The 13,027-nt window shown below is 37.8% G+C and overlaps 1 protein-coding gene across 1 annotated transcript in view; it reads left to right on the top strand.

Moving 5' to 3' along the window:
* The window catches only part of LOC122555902 (transient receptor potential cation channel subfamily V member 6-like), a 36,245-nt gene that overhangs the window by 7,960 nt on the left and 15,258 nt on the right, over nt 1-13,027 (top strand). Inside the window, exons 3-7 of the mRNA XM_043702167.1 lie at nt 3,171-3,265; nt 5,630-5,752; nt 6,516-6,656; nt 8,621-8,719; nt 12,607-12,779. Coding sequence (XP_043558102.1) covers nt 3,171-3,265; nt 5,630-5,752; nt 6,516-6,656; nt 8,621-8,719; nt 12,607-12,779 — 631 coding nt within the window. The remainder of the gene's footprint in view (nt 1-3,170; nt 3,266-5,629; nt 5,753-6,515; nt 6,657-8,620; nt 8,720-12,606; nt 12,780-13,027) is intronic.

Below are 13,027 nucleotides of genomic sequence, written 5' to 3'. Positions count from 1 at the left end.
GCTGTCTGGGATGCCTTCCAATTCATTTAGTAGCATGGTGCGTATCTTCAGCAGTGCTATCCTGGAAGTTGCCTGATCAAAGTCCTCGTCTAGGTGTCATAGTGGAATCTATTTCTGATATCACCCTGGTTGGCCTGGCCAGCTGCAGTCCACTTATACTCAGTAACTCGCCATATACATGATGAGGATGAAGAAGAAATGGTGACGTGCATAAGGGAATATCATACCATCCCCTTGCATGCTTTCAGTGATGCTGAATGTTATAGACTCTGTCACAGCCAGGCCCATGTTGCATACCACCATCAGGCTTGGGATGAGATGGTTTTATTTTGCCATCTTTTATAGTGGTCAAAGGGAGATGGCAGAATGTTGGTGATTCTATGGCTCTGTTCAGTTTTATGTTCCTGCCTTAGCTGGAGGTAGGTGCAGGGCTGTCATCAGGAGAACATGTACATGGCTGAAGTGAAGAATCTGAATGTTAGACATGAGTCTTTAGTCCTGAAGATTTCTGATATGTGAGTAATCTGGGCGGGGCATTCACTGGAGTGTAAGGTTGAAGGCACAGTGGATAGAAAATGTTCTTTGAATAAACATTCACTGATAATGCCCATCTTTGTGAGGCAATTAAAATTTCTCAACATCATACTCCTGTCAAAACTCCTTGTTTTATTATGCCTGTCTTTTCCCTTAAAACTGTATACCTTGAGGGCTGCCTATCTCCCCACGACAATGTGACATCTCTCCTCTGGTCCACCTCCATGTTTGAGTCCTCCAGCAACACATCAGTGAATCTGGGAGCTTTCTCCCTGCCCTGTTGCTCTATTGAGAAGCAAGCCCCTTTTCATTAAATTCAGCATCTCTTTAAGAGGGCCAAATCATTTTTCAGAACAGCAGACTACATTCAACAAATTTCCTCTCATCCCCTTGATGAGGATTCAGGGTCTGTGCAGCTTCACGCTGAGACCATGGAAGTACGAAGGCATCATAATGTTTTTTAGTGCTGCCTGCCTCACTGGAACTGGCCATAGACACATTGGGCCAGATTTTCTGCTCCCTGAAGTGGCATTGTCAATGGCAAAAAACATGTTGGGAAATATGGCACAATGGAAATCAGATTCTTGACCTCAAGGAAATAAGTTCAAATTTGTCTTTATGGTACCTCGTTTCCATGAAACTGCATTTTGTTATTTTTGTTCCTTCATTGGAATATGGGCATCGCTGGCTCCCTATCTCTGTTTGTCCTTCACAAAGTGTTGGTGATTTGCCTTCTTGAACTGTGTAAACCATTTGGTGTCGATACACCCAGAACATCATCGGGGGGAGTTCCCAGATATGACCCAGTGACATTGGACAAATGGCAATATGTTTCCAAGTCAGGATGGTGAATGATGGAGAGGGACTTGCAGGTGGTAGTGCTCCCATATATCTGCTGCCCTTGCCCTTCTAGATGAAAATCATCTTGCATTGGAAGGTCCTATTTTAGGAGCTTTGGTGAGTTTCTACAGTGCATCCTGTAGATTGTACACACTGCTGCTAGTGGGTGTCAGTGGTGGAGGAAGTGAATGTTTGTGGATGTGGTGCCAATCAAGCAGGCTACTTTGCCCTGAATGGTGTCAAGATTCTTATGTGTTGTTGGAATCATATAGGCAAGTGGAGAGTATTCCATCATGCTCCTGGCTTACATGAAAGTCAGAGTTGGTATCTGGTGACTATAGCTCACCACTTTTTTCCCTGTGCCTTCATGTAATAACAGTGTCTTTACAAGGTCCCTGCATGCCCCATAGGCACATTTCTCTTCCACCCTTCAATCCCTGCAACTGGGCATGGCCAAACCACCAGCTTTACCATATTGTCATGCCTACTTTCTGACCAACTTACACACCATATTTGGCACATCCAAAATGAAGTGAATACTAAATAAAGTGTCTGACAAGTATCAGTGGCAGTCATATAAAACATAAACCTGAACCCTGAGTTTAAACCGTTCTTACTCAGAAAGATCCTGTGGATGGAGCAGAACTGTAGATGAGTTGGAAATCAAGCACCCAATCTAAACCTGCCCAAAGTTATTGGGTTAGCTTAAAATTGGAAACTATAACCCATCAGTTGGAAGAATTTAAAGAAGGTGTCCACCTTCAAGGAAGTGGAAAGTAAGCAAGGAGGATTGTCATCAATGATCACATGATACTTTCAATGATTTACACTCTAATCTGCCAAGAAATGGCGTGGGTGTGGACCTCAAATGAGTTATTTTATGGCTTTGGATTCATGGGCCATTGAGGATATCAAACTTCCCTGCAAGTGTGGATTGGTGAGTTAACCAGTTAAATCATTACACAAGGCATCACAAGCTAGTCTAGAGAGCCTGGCAGAATCTGCCACCACACCATGGTTTAAACATCACCATAGTGTTACCAGACTTTAGGGCTGTTCTCTCATGGGTGGTGGTTTAACCTGCGGGTCACCACACCTCAGGTATGGGTAGAGGTTGAAAAGGAGAGTCTTTCATGGTAACCTCAGTTGGTGCAGGAATTGAACCCATGTTGTTGGCATCACATTGCATTAGAAAACCAGCCCACTGAGCTAAACCAAACTCCAGCAGGCTGTCCTGCTCTTAAATTATCTATTGAACTTTTTCAATAGAGATAAGAATCAGAAATATTTAAGCCCTTCACATTCACCATCAGTCATTTTATACCATAATTTAAAGTCAAAATATGGCACATAATGTATAAATCCTGAATAATTTTAAATCTTTCAGCTGAAATAGTTATATCAAGCAAAAAAACATTAAAATGTGGTCAGTGTTCACCTGCACTACAGCTGTTGGACTTTTGACAGATAGTGGACAAACGGTGGTAGTTGCTCTGTTCGTGCTAACTAATAAAGTGATTATACCTTCAAATCAGTAACCAGTTCAAACATTCAGAGCAAACTAAACTAAAACCTTGATACCTGAGGGTTATCAGCACATTTTGATAAACGTGTGAGTAAAGTTTTAGTCAGATATTATCAGTTTTGAAATATTGACCTTTGTCAGGCTAAAGTAAAACTTTTAAATCAGGTGGAAAGTATGAATATTTGAGTCACCCAGCGAGTCATGAATTTTATAGGTTTAAATGTTTGTTTTTCTTTGAATAAATGTAACAATGCTTTTTTTTTCTTCACAGACATGGCAGTGAGTTTTTTAAAGCAGCTCACACAAATGATACCATCAGTATGAAAGCCTTATTGACAAGTGAAGATTTTGACCCTTACGTTCGAGGTATGTCCTTTAGAATTAAAAGTTTATAAATTAAAAATTTACTCTTGACTTAGTAGCTTTTATTTTGCCTTTCTTTTCCTATAACTTACTAGTCAAGAAGCTGGTGACATATGCATTTGTAAATGTTGGCCAGTGACATTCCTTTGCTATCACTGAATAGATACATCAGTGTAGTCTAGATTGATGGATCTATGTATAGTCCTTCAATCCTGTCCTATATAAACTCATCTTGAATGATGTAGCTTGAAGTCTCAACTCAGATTACAATCTCACTTTATGGAGAATCATAGGAAATCTTTTTCATCACTTTGCCCCACAGGGTTTGACAGGGTCAGTTGTTGAGCTTTGGTCCTTATGTTTCCTTGCAACAATCACCAATCAAAGAGTGACCTCTTTCAGACAGATAATTCGATTTGTAGGCTACATTCTGCAGTTACACAATATATTTGCTTCTTTAGCATAAAATCCTGATTATCTGAGATATGTACCTCAAAAAATAAGATGAAAGATACACTTTTTGTTAATCTATTTTAAGCCTATAAAGTGGCAAATATCTAAATCTGTGACATTCTAAGAGGAAAAAACCATTAATGATGAAAATATACAGACAATACAATTTGTGGACATAGAATTAACTCACCTTGACTAATGCATCATAATTGAAAAGTGTGGTGCTGGAAAAGCACAGCAGGCCAGGCAGCATCAGAAGAGCAGGACAATCACCCTGATGCCTACCTTGAAGAAGCTCTCCTCCTCCCTCTACAAGGGATTTTCCTGCTCCTCGGATGCTGCCTGGCCTGCTGCGCTTTTCCAGCACCACATTTCAACTCTGGTCTCCAGCATCTGCAGTCCTCACTTTCTCCTAATGATTATAGAGAACCTTGCCCCTTTGCCATATGTTCTGTTTAGATCTGCACAGATCTCACCAACTATACTACAGAAGTTGGGATATCTATTTGGCAGTGACTGAGGTTTTCAGGTTAGGCTCAGCACAGTCACAGTGCTCTGCCATCTTCTGTAAGGAAACTTACAAACGGCAACATTAAAAACATTCAAACATTTGCAAATTTGTTCAGCAAGCTGATGTTTTCGGCCCTCTTCTTGATAAATAAATAAATCACTTCTCAACAGGAAAGACTCTAAAAATCCCCTGACAACCAATGGTGTTACTGTCATTGATACAGCCAGAATCCATTTCCTGGAGGTCAACATTGTCTAGAACTGAACAGTCACATTAATGCCACAGTAACGAGAAAAGGATAGAGACTGGGCATTTGGCAGTAAGTGGCTCACCTCCGGAGTCCTTAAAGCTCCTCTAACATCTGCAAAACAGTCAGGAATCTGAAAAAATATTCCTCACTTACTGAAATGAGTGCAGCTCCAACCATACACTCAGGAGGCTTGACACCATCCCTTAGGACAAATCAATCTGCTTGCTTAGCACCAATCCATCACCTTAAATACCCACTGTATCTACCGATGGTACGCTTTAGCTACAGCGGTTAACAAGACACGGTGCACTATATTAACATGCCAGGTCTTCTTTAAAGCACCTTCCAAAACCACAATGTTCATCACCTAGAAGGAGAAGAACTGCAGATGTAGGGAACATCTTCACCTCCAAGTTCCTCTCTAATCACCACTACCCACTTAGATATATATTGATATTGCTTGATCATTACTTGGTCAGAATACAGGAACAACATATTGATAGTCTCTTCACCACACTGCCACAGTTCCAAAAGAATGCTTGCCATCACTTTCTCAAGGGGTTGAGAGACAGATAATAATACATGCTGACCCTGTTAGAAGTACATAGTCCAAGAATTAATTTTTAAAATAAGTCTCAGTTGCTTAGCGCAACTGTGCAAATTTATTTCATTGCTGATTTCCCAAAACTCAAGGGATCTTTAAGTGCTTCTATGTATTTCTTCAGATTTAATTAAGTTTTAAATTCAGAAAGCTTTCCGTTAAGTGGATGCAGCCACATTGTTTTCCATAGTTGATGCATCAGTAATAGGAGATCATCAATTTGAAATTGACACTGAGAAGGAAAGAGATTAGGAAAAATATCTTTGCATCAAAAAGAGAGTTGTTAGAACACATTTATTTATGACATGGAGGAATTAAGGTGGAAGCTATTGTATCTTTAAAAGGACAAGAACTTAAATAAGGTGGAATGGAAGATGCAGTGCTATGGAGAAAATAGAACAGTGGAACAGTTAAGGATTACATCACCAAAAAGCTAGCAGAGACAGTGTGGGATGAATTATGTCCTGTGTGAAAAGTTCTTTAGCTCTAATTTTTTTTGATATTCTTATGCGCATTTGTTCAGAATCTAATTTTCAAATTTATCATTTAAAGGGAATTTAGAAGAAACAATACTGCATTCAGCTTTGTTCAATGGCAATAAGGAAATTGCAGAGTTAATTCTGGATAGGATCCCATCGCTCATCAATGAACCCATGACATCTGACATGTACAAAGGTAAAATATCTTGGATTTTAATACTTATTAGCATTAAGTGTAAGAAGCACAGAAATGTTAATTTCCTAATTCAAAAGTCCTGTAAGTACACTTACTTTATTTCAAAATTCATTTACAAAAAAATGTATGTTTATTATTAAATGTGCAAATAATTATCAGCATTGTGCAAACACCTTTATACAGAAATTGCTATCTGCCAATAAATTGCCCAAATTACAATGCTTGAAAGAACAAACAAGGGTTAATGGTAATGTGTAAATTTGCAACTTCAACTATTTTAAGCATAACAACAATTGGGACCAATGGGGAATATAGACTGGTCATTATAATCTGATCTTTAAATTCTCAACAAAAAAAAACACAATTTGTGTAACAGGTTCAGTAATAATTTCTTAGATTCAACTAGGAAGGAAACCAAGTGTTGATGATCTGAGGAAAGGGAGGGGCTGTTGTTGCATTTCTATCCATTAGAGACATGTTACTGATTTAGGGGAACTTGTCCAACACTGTTGTAAAATTACTGATAGATAATCCAAAAGGTAACATTAGCAATATCCAGTAAGTGATGTATGATGTAGATCTGAGCCACCTTTCTGAATGAGAAGATCATCGAGAAATACTACACAAAATAGAGGTCAGAAAATGTTCATGTAATATACAGAAGGCCCAGTTACTTTAATATATTGTACAGAGGTCTTTCTTATTCTGTTTGCATGAATGAACTATTTCTAGTATCACTTTTCAATTTTCCTTCACCCTCTAGGTGAGACCCCCATGCATATTGCTGTCCTGAAACAAGACGTGGAAATGGTTAAGGAACTGTTGAACCGAGGTGCGGATGTGGTAAATGCACGTGCAACTGGTTCCTGCTTTGTCCCTGGAGAGGAATGTCAGTGTTATTATGGTAAATTCACTTTTATTTTCTCAGAACTAAGATGAGATAAATTATTGAAGTATTATAGCAGATTTCTAGAGGGGTGCATAGTCTTACATAACTGTAACCTGTTCATCTGCCTATTAATGAGTGTAATGTTTCAGTGTATCCTCCGTAATTTGTTATTGTTCATTCTCACTCAAAGTTGTTTGAAAATGACATCTGCATTATGTATTCTAGTGAATTTCCCTAACCGGTTTAGAATTGCTGAATAAACAGGTAGTCATCTTCAATAACTTGTAGGGGAGTTACATTAGTTTTATGTAAGAACATAATCAACAGTGAATGCTTTTCTTTGAAATAATAGTAAAATCTAGGTGCCTTAACTTATCAAGAATGATGTGTGTAGTACATCTTAAAACAATGTTATCACTTTTGATTGGAAGCAATCTCAGGTCCATTAACAAAAAAGTGAACATGTGAGTCATAGAATCATTGTATAGCCACAGCATAATAGGATGCCATTTATCCTATTTTGCTCATGCTGCCTCTTTACAGGAGCAATGCCTCACACACTTTTGCAGTTTTCCGGCAATGCTTTTTTTTTCCATACAGGTGCTTATCCATTACCAATTTGAAAGCTCCATTGTATTTGTCACCAATGTACACTCGTACTGTGCATTCTATATCTTAAATGCAGACTGCATAAATAGTCCTCATGTCACCATTTATTCTTTTTCCAGTCATCTTAAATTGGTACCCAGATCACTAAGATATATTAAGAAAGCACTCATCCACATAATGGTCCCAGTTTACTTATCTCTAGTCCAAAATTGGTGTGATCCGTATTTTAGTCAATTAAGTTGGTAATTTGGGAGTATTGCTGAGGAAAAAACAAGAATACCAATGTAAAGGCAAAAACGTATTGATGAGAGGACAGTGTTGACTAGTTAGCAAGTGGACTCAGATTTATAGAAACATTGATGTGTAGATGCACCAGTTAATAAAAACTGACAGTTAACTGCCAAGAGTTTGTTTAAATTTTAAACCAAACAGGTTGGCGCTGATTGGTCAAGACATTGCCCTGGAAAATGAACCAGTGATTGGCTGTGACCTATTTTTAAACAGGCAGTGTATGTGTACATCTTTTTCCTAGGACATACAAGTGGCTGTACTGTGAGCCTGACTGACTAAATTGATCGTCAGTGTAATTCGTTGCATACTTGGGATTATTTGGTGAATTTTGTCAAGTTGTGAATCATGTCTAATGTTGGATGCTGTGGTGTGAGATTTGCAAGGTCCTGGGTATGGATAAACCTTGCATTTGTGAACAGTGAAAGTGATTTTCTGTTTGATATGATCCAGTTATCTTGGGAAAAATGGGCTACATTCCTAGCTTCAGCCAAGTACTGAAATATCACACTGCCCATTTATGTGATAGAGAGTTTGCATGATATATAGTGACTAGGATAACTGATCTGATCAGAGTAAGCACCATCCCATAGGATGGCTTTGATATGCCCTATTTCAGCACTAAGTGAATAACTACCTCAGGTGCTATTTACAAGTTTGCTGATAAAGAAATCTTATAACACATGGAACTGTGGTGTTAGCCACTAACAGACCTGTTTCTAACATTAAGAATCAAACACCATGGGAGTGGACTCTGATATAAATGCATTAATTGGTACCTGACAACTCTCCGTGACATTGTAGATATATTGGTTTGAAGTCACTACATCTTATTTATCAATTGGCAACATTCTAGTTATGTTTATTAGTGTGTTCCCATTAGATAATATAAATGTATACTAACTTGTGTTAAATGCTTTATACACACTGCATAGAAATGTTCTTGATTTGCCATGGTTTTGATGACTAATATCTAGGAACATCCACAAGAAAAACAGAACAGCAGTAGAAACAATTTTACTGTCGAACCCTCCTCATATTGATGATAAGAGTTTTAATCACATTTTTTTTCTTGTCTACAGGTGAATATTTGTTGTCATTTGCAGCATGTATTGGCAATGAAGAAATTGTCAGAACTCTTATCAAGCATAGTGCGCCCTTAGAGGCACAGGATTCCTTAGGTAAGTATTCTACCATTCACAAACTACCAAACCTTTGAACTTCTTCATGTGTAATTATCATTGAGAACTTATATTGTTCCCCTCAACAGATCTGTAACCCTATGAATTACCATTGTGACTAATAAATAGATTTGAAGTATTTTGTTTGCTTAAAACCATTCTGAGCTCATCATAAAGACAACAACCTTGCACAAGTTTCATTTCATATAAAAGTTTGTACGTCTTTCACAACAATATTAGAAAGATTCGATTTGGTGAATGTCAACCTTTTATTACCTCTGGATTCATTGAAGGTTCCTCCCCAAAAATGGAATTTTGGGAATAATTACATACCACAATGTAAAGTTCACAGATGTGTTTTTAAAAACTGCTTTAAAAACAGAATGACTTTAGAAAAATCACATTTTATCAGAAGCTAACCACTATTCAGTCCTCATGCCAGACAGGTAAAAGGATTGAGAACCAAAAGAAACAGATTGAAAGGAATTTGCTAAACAAGCATATTTGAGGTGAGAAAAATATTTTAACTTCGTGAGTAGTTAAGGTATAGAATGCATTGCTTGGAAGTGTGGTGGAGTTTGGTTCAACTGATGCATTGAACAGGGTATTGGATGATAAGTTGGATAGAAATAATGTGCAGAGGTATAGTGATAAAGCAGGAGGATTCAAAGTAGATATTGATGTTCATTTTAAGAGATGGTATGCTTACAATGGACTGTATGGCTTCCTTTGGTGCTGTAACACCTCTGTGATTCTGTGAAGTTAAAGGGAGCTAGACTATAACAGATAGCATGGTTTCCTGCCATGCCATTAAAAAATACAATGGGGAGCTCTCTGGACTGAAGCTTCTGCTCTCTGATGATGACTTTTGAGGAGGAGGGAATTCAGTTAAGTGGATTGGTGACATATCTGAATCCCACTTCCTTCTGTTACATTATCAAGTGCATTGTTTAATGGAGTCATACACACATAACACTCCAAGTGGTTTGGATACCAAAGATTGGGCAATAGATTAAAGACTGATCTTTTACCTCTGGAATCTGCATTCAAATCTATTCCTAATTAACATGTTAAATTTATCCTTTTGAGCATAAGGAAATTCGCAGGTGTCATCTCAGTCCATTTCTTAGTAGATGTGGGTATCTCTACTCTTATAAAGCCAGCACTATTTGCCAATATGCCTTAACATAAGAGGTAACAGATTTATATAGGAAAATTACAAAAAAGTACTACATGGCACTTGTATAAACTTGGGGTATGATTGTTAGAAGAAAGTGAGGACTGTAGATGCTGGAGATCAGAGTGGAGAGTATGGTGCTGGAAAAACACAGACGGTCAGGCAGCATCCGGGAAGCAGGAGAATTGATGATTGTTAGAGCCTTATTTCCATTTTTTTCTTCATTTGTGGAATGTTTCTGGGCCAACATGTATTTCCTGTCCTTAGCTGCCCTTGAGAAGGTATTGTGAGCTGCCTTCTTGAACTGCTGCAGTCCATGTGGTGTAAGCTGACCCACAATGCTCTTGATGAGGGAATTCCAGGATTTTGATCAAACAACAGTGAAGCAAAAATGAAATATTTCCAAGTCAGGATGGTAGTAGCTTAGAGAGAATCTTGCAAGTGGTGTGGTTTCCATATATCTGCTGCCTTGTTTTTCTAGATGACAGTAATTGTAGTTTTGGAAGGTGCTGTCTAAGAAACCGCGGTGAACTTCATTAGTGCATCTTGTAGATAGTCTACATTGTTGCTAATGAGCGTAGGTTGTGGAGGGATTGATGTGGATGTGGTGCTAATCAAGCAGACTGCTGTGTCCTGTATGGTGCTAAGTTTCTTGGGTGTTGTTGGAGCTGCATGCAATCAGGTCATTAGGGAATATTCCATCACATTCCTGACTTGTGCCTTTTGGATAGCGGACAAGCTTTGGGAAGTCAGCATTCCCAGCTCTTGAGCTACTCTTGTAAGCAGAAGTTTGAAACAGAACTTACAGAGTCATGGAAGCAGACACTACCATCCAACAAGTCTACATCGAACATGTTCCCAAACTAAACTAGTCCCACTTGCCTGCATTTGTCCTATATCGCTCCAAACCTTTCTTATTCATGTACTTATTCAAATGTCTTTTAAATGTTGTAACTGTGTCTGCATCTATCACTTGTTTTGGCAGTTCAGTGCACATTCTGTGTAAAAAACATTGCCCTTCATGTCCTTTTTAAATCTTTTCCTCCCACCATAAAAACATGCTCCCAAGTTTTGAACTCTACTACCTAAGGGAAAAGACTCTTGCTATTTACTTTATCTATGCCCCTCGTAATTTTATAAACCTCTATAAGGTCAACCCTCAACCTCCTACTCCTATAAAAATCGTCCAAGCCTATTTAGTAACTCAAATCCTCCATTCCTGGCAACATCAACTTGTGAGATTCTTTTTTACCTCTCAAAAAGGGACAGATACAAAATATTCTTCCCTCTATCCTGGTGAAAATATAATGATTACTATGCAGTACTTCCCTCTTTCTTTCTTTGGAACAGGAAATATTTCACTGCAACTTATCAAGTTGGAATGAAGAGTGATCATAATGTCCTATAATCTTATCCTCTTCTGATGTGTCAGAAATGGAAATTCAAAAATAGAAGCAGGATGAGGCATTTTTCCCTCTCAAGCCTGTTCCAACAGTAAATTAGATCATGTCTGATCTTCTAACTCATATGTATTTTTCCTAACTACCTGAGCTGTTTTCCTGAGCAGGTTTTGTGGTTTACCATTGTGTTCAGCTTTAGGGAAAGGGAAACCTCAGCCCAGACAGCAATTGAACTCACCTGACATGACATTATTCCCAACCACACATTAGCCAACTGAGCTACCCAACTCATTACAATTCATTGAGTGAGGAAATTTCTCCTCACCTTAGCCCTTTTATGCTGACATAATGAACCCTAAATCTAGATTCCCTAGAAAGGAGTAAATCCCTGCCCTCTCAAGCGCTTAAGAATTTCAATGCAATCATGTTTCATCCTTCCAAACTCTGGGGAATGTGGGCCCTTATGTTCATTCATTCCTTACAGGACAGACAGCCATCTCATCCCAGCAGTCTCTTTGAAAAAAATGTAATGCTTTTTAAAGTTAAGCTTGACATCATTCGTGACAACATATTTATTTTATCTTTGTTTGTTCTTAATGGTATTCTAAACTATATGTTTTGCCCTTCATCTAAATTTTGCAGTCATTAATTATTTCAAGTAAATAGTTAATAAAAGCAAAAGTGACGTGAGATAAAACTCTTTCATTCATTGAGTAGTTAAGGCCTGAAATGTACAATGTGAAACTGGTAGAGGCAAGTTCAGTTGAAACATTCAAAAGTGACATAGGTTCCTTTCTGAAAATGAAGAATGTGCAGGGTCACCATAGAGGAATGACACTGTGTGAATTACTTATTTGGAGGGCCACTGTAGACATGTTGGATTATAACAGTTCTGTGATTCCGTAAAAGCAAAATTTCATATCATGGTTTAAATTTAAATCTAAGTAAAATATCATCTGTGACAATAACCATAAACCTTCTTTGTATAATTGAAAGATCAGAATTCATATTTCTTTGCCTGTGCACACATCGATTTCTAAAGTGAAAATCTAGCTACAATCCCACATGGGAATAATTGTGTCCGGTTAAACCATATTCAAGTTAACCTGAATTAACCATTAAACATATTAAGGTAGCTTTGGGTTTTCAGTTTGACAGAAGAGCTCACTAATTATCAAAAGTTCATATATACTGTGATAATTCAGATTATGCCCAACCTGTTTCAAAACGGAGGAAATGACTACATTTTAGTTTCTCAATTTCCCTTTCGAGAACAAACTACGTTTGTATAATAGAATTCTCTTGGACAGGTAATACAGTACTTCATGTGTTGGTTACACAATCAGAAAAAAAACAGAAGTATTCCATGTATGATCTCATCACATCGCTTGTGTCTGAGAAACAACAGCCAAGTCTTGAGAACATTGTGAATAATGATGGCTACACTCCATTAAAGCTTGCAGCAGCTGAGGGAGATTTGGAGGTCAGTACATTGTGACTTTTAAATGAAATATGAAGATATTATTTGTTAAAGTGTACAAGAGGATGGACTATTTATTTAAAGAGTCAATAATTTTAAGTACAAATCATCTCAATGGATATTAGAGTTTCTTGTGAAGGTGGGCTAGTTCATAACACACACCTTTGTAAATATTCTAATATCCATGATTTGCCTCATTCATATGTGCCTTATCAGTAAAATTTCTATTTGTAGCTGCATTATTCAGCACA

This window comes from Chiloscyllium plagiosum, chromosome 13 (genome assembly GCF_004010195.1).
Source record: "Chiloscyllium plagiosum isolate BGI_BamShark_2017 chromosome 13, ASM401019v2, whole genome shotgun sequence".
In the NCBI taxonomy this organism is placed as follows: domain Eukaryota; kingdom Metazoa; phylum Chordata; class Chondrichthyes; order Orectolobiformes; family Hemiscylliidae; genus Chiloscyllium; species Chiloscyllium plagiosum.
This window is presented reverse-complemented; position numbering and strand designations above follow the sequence as displayed.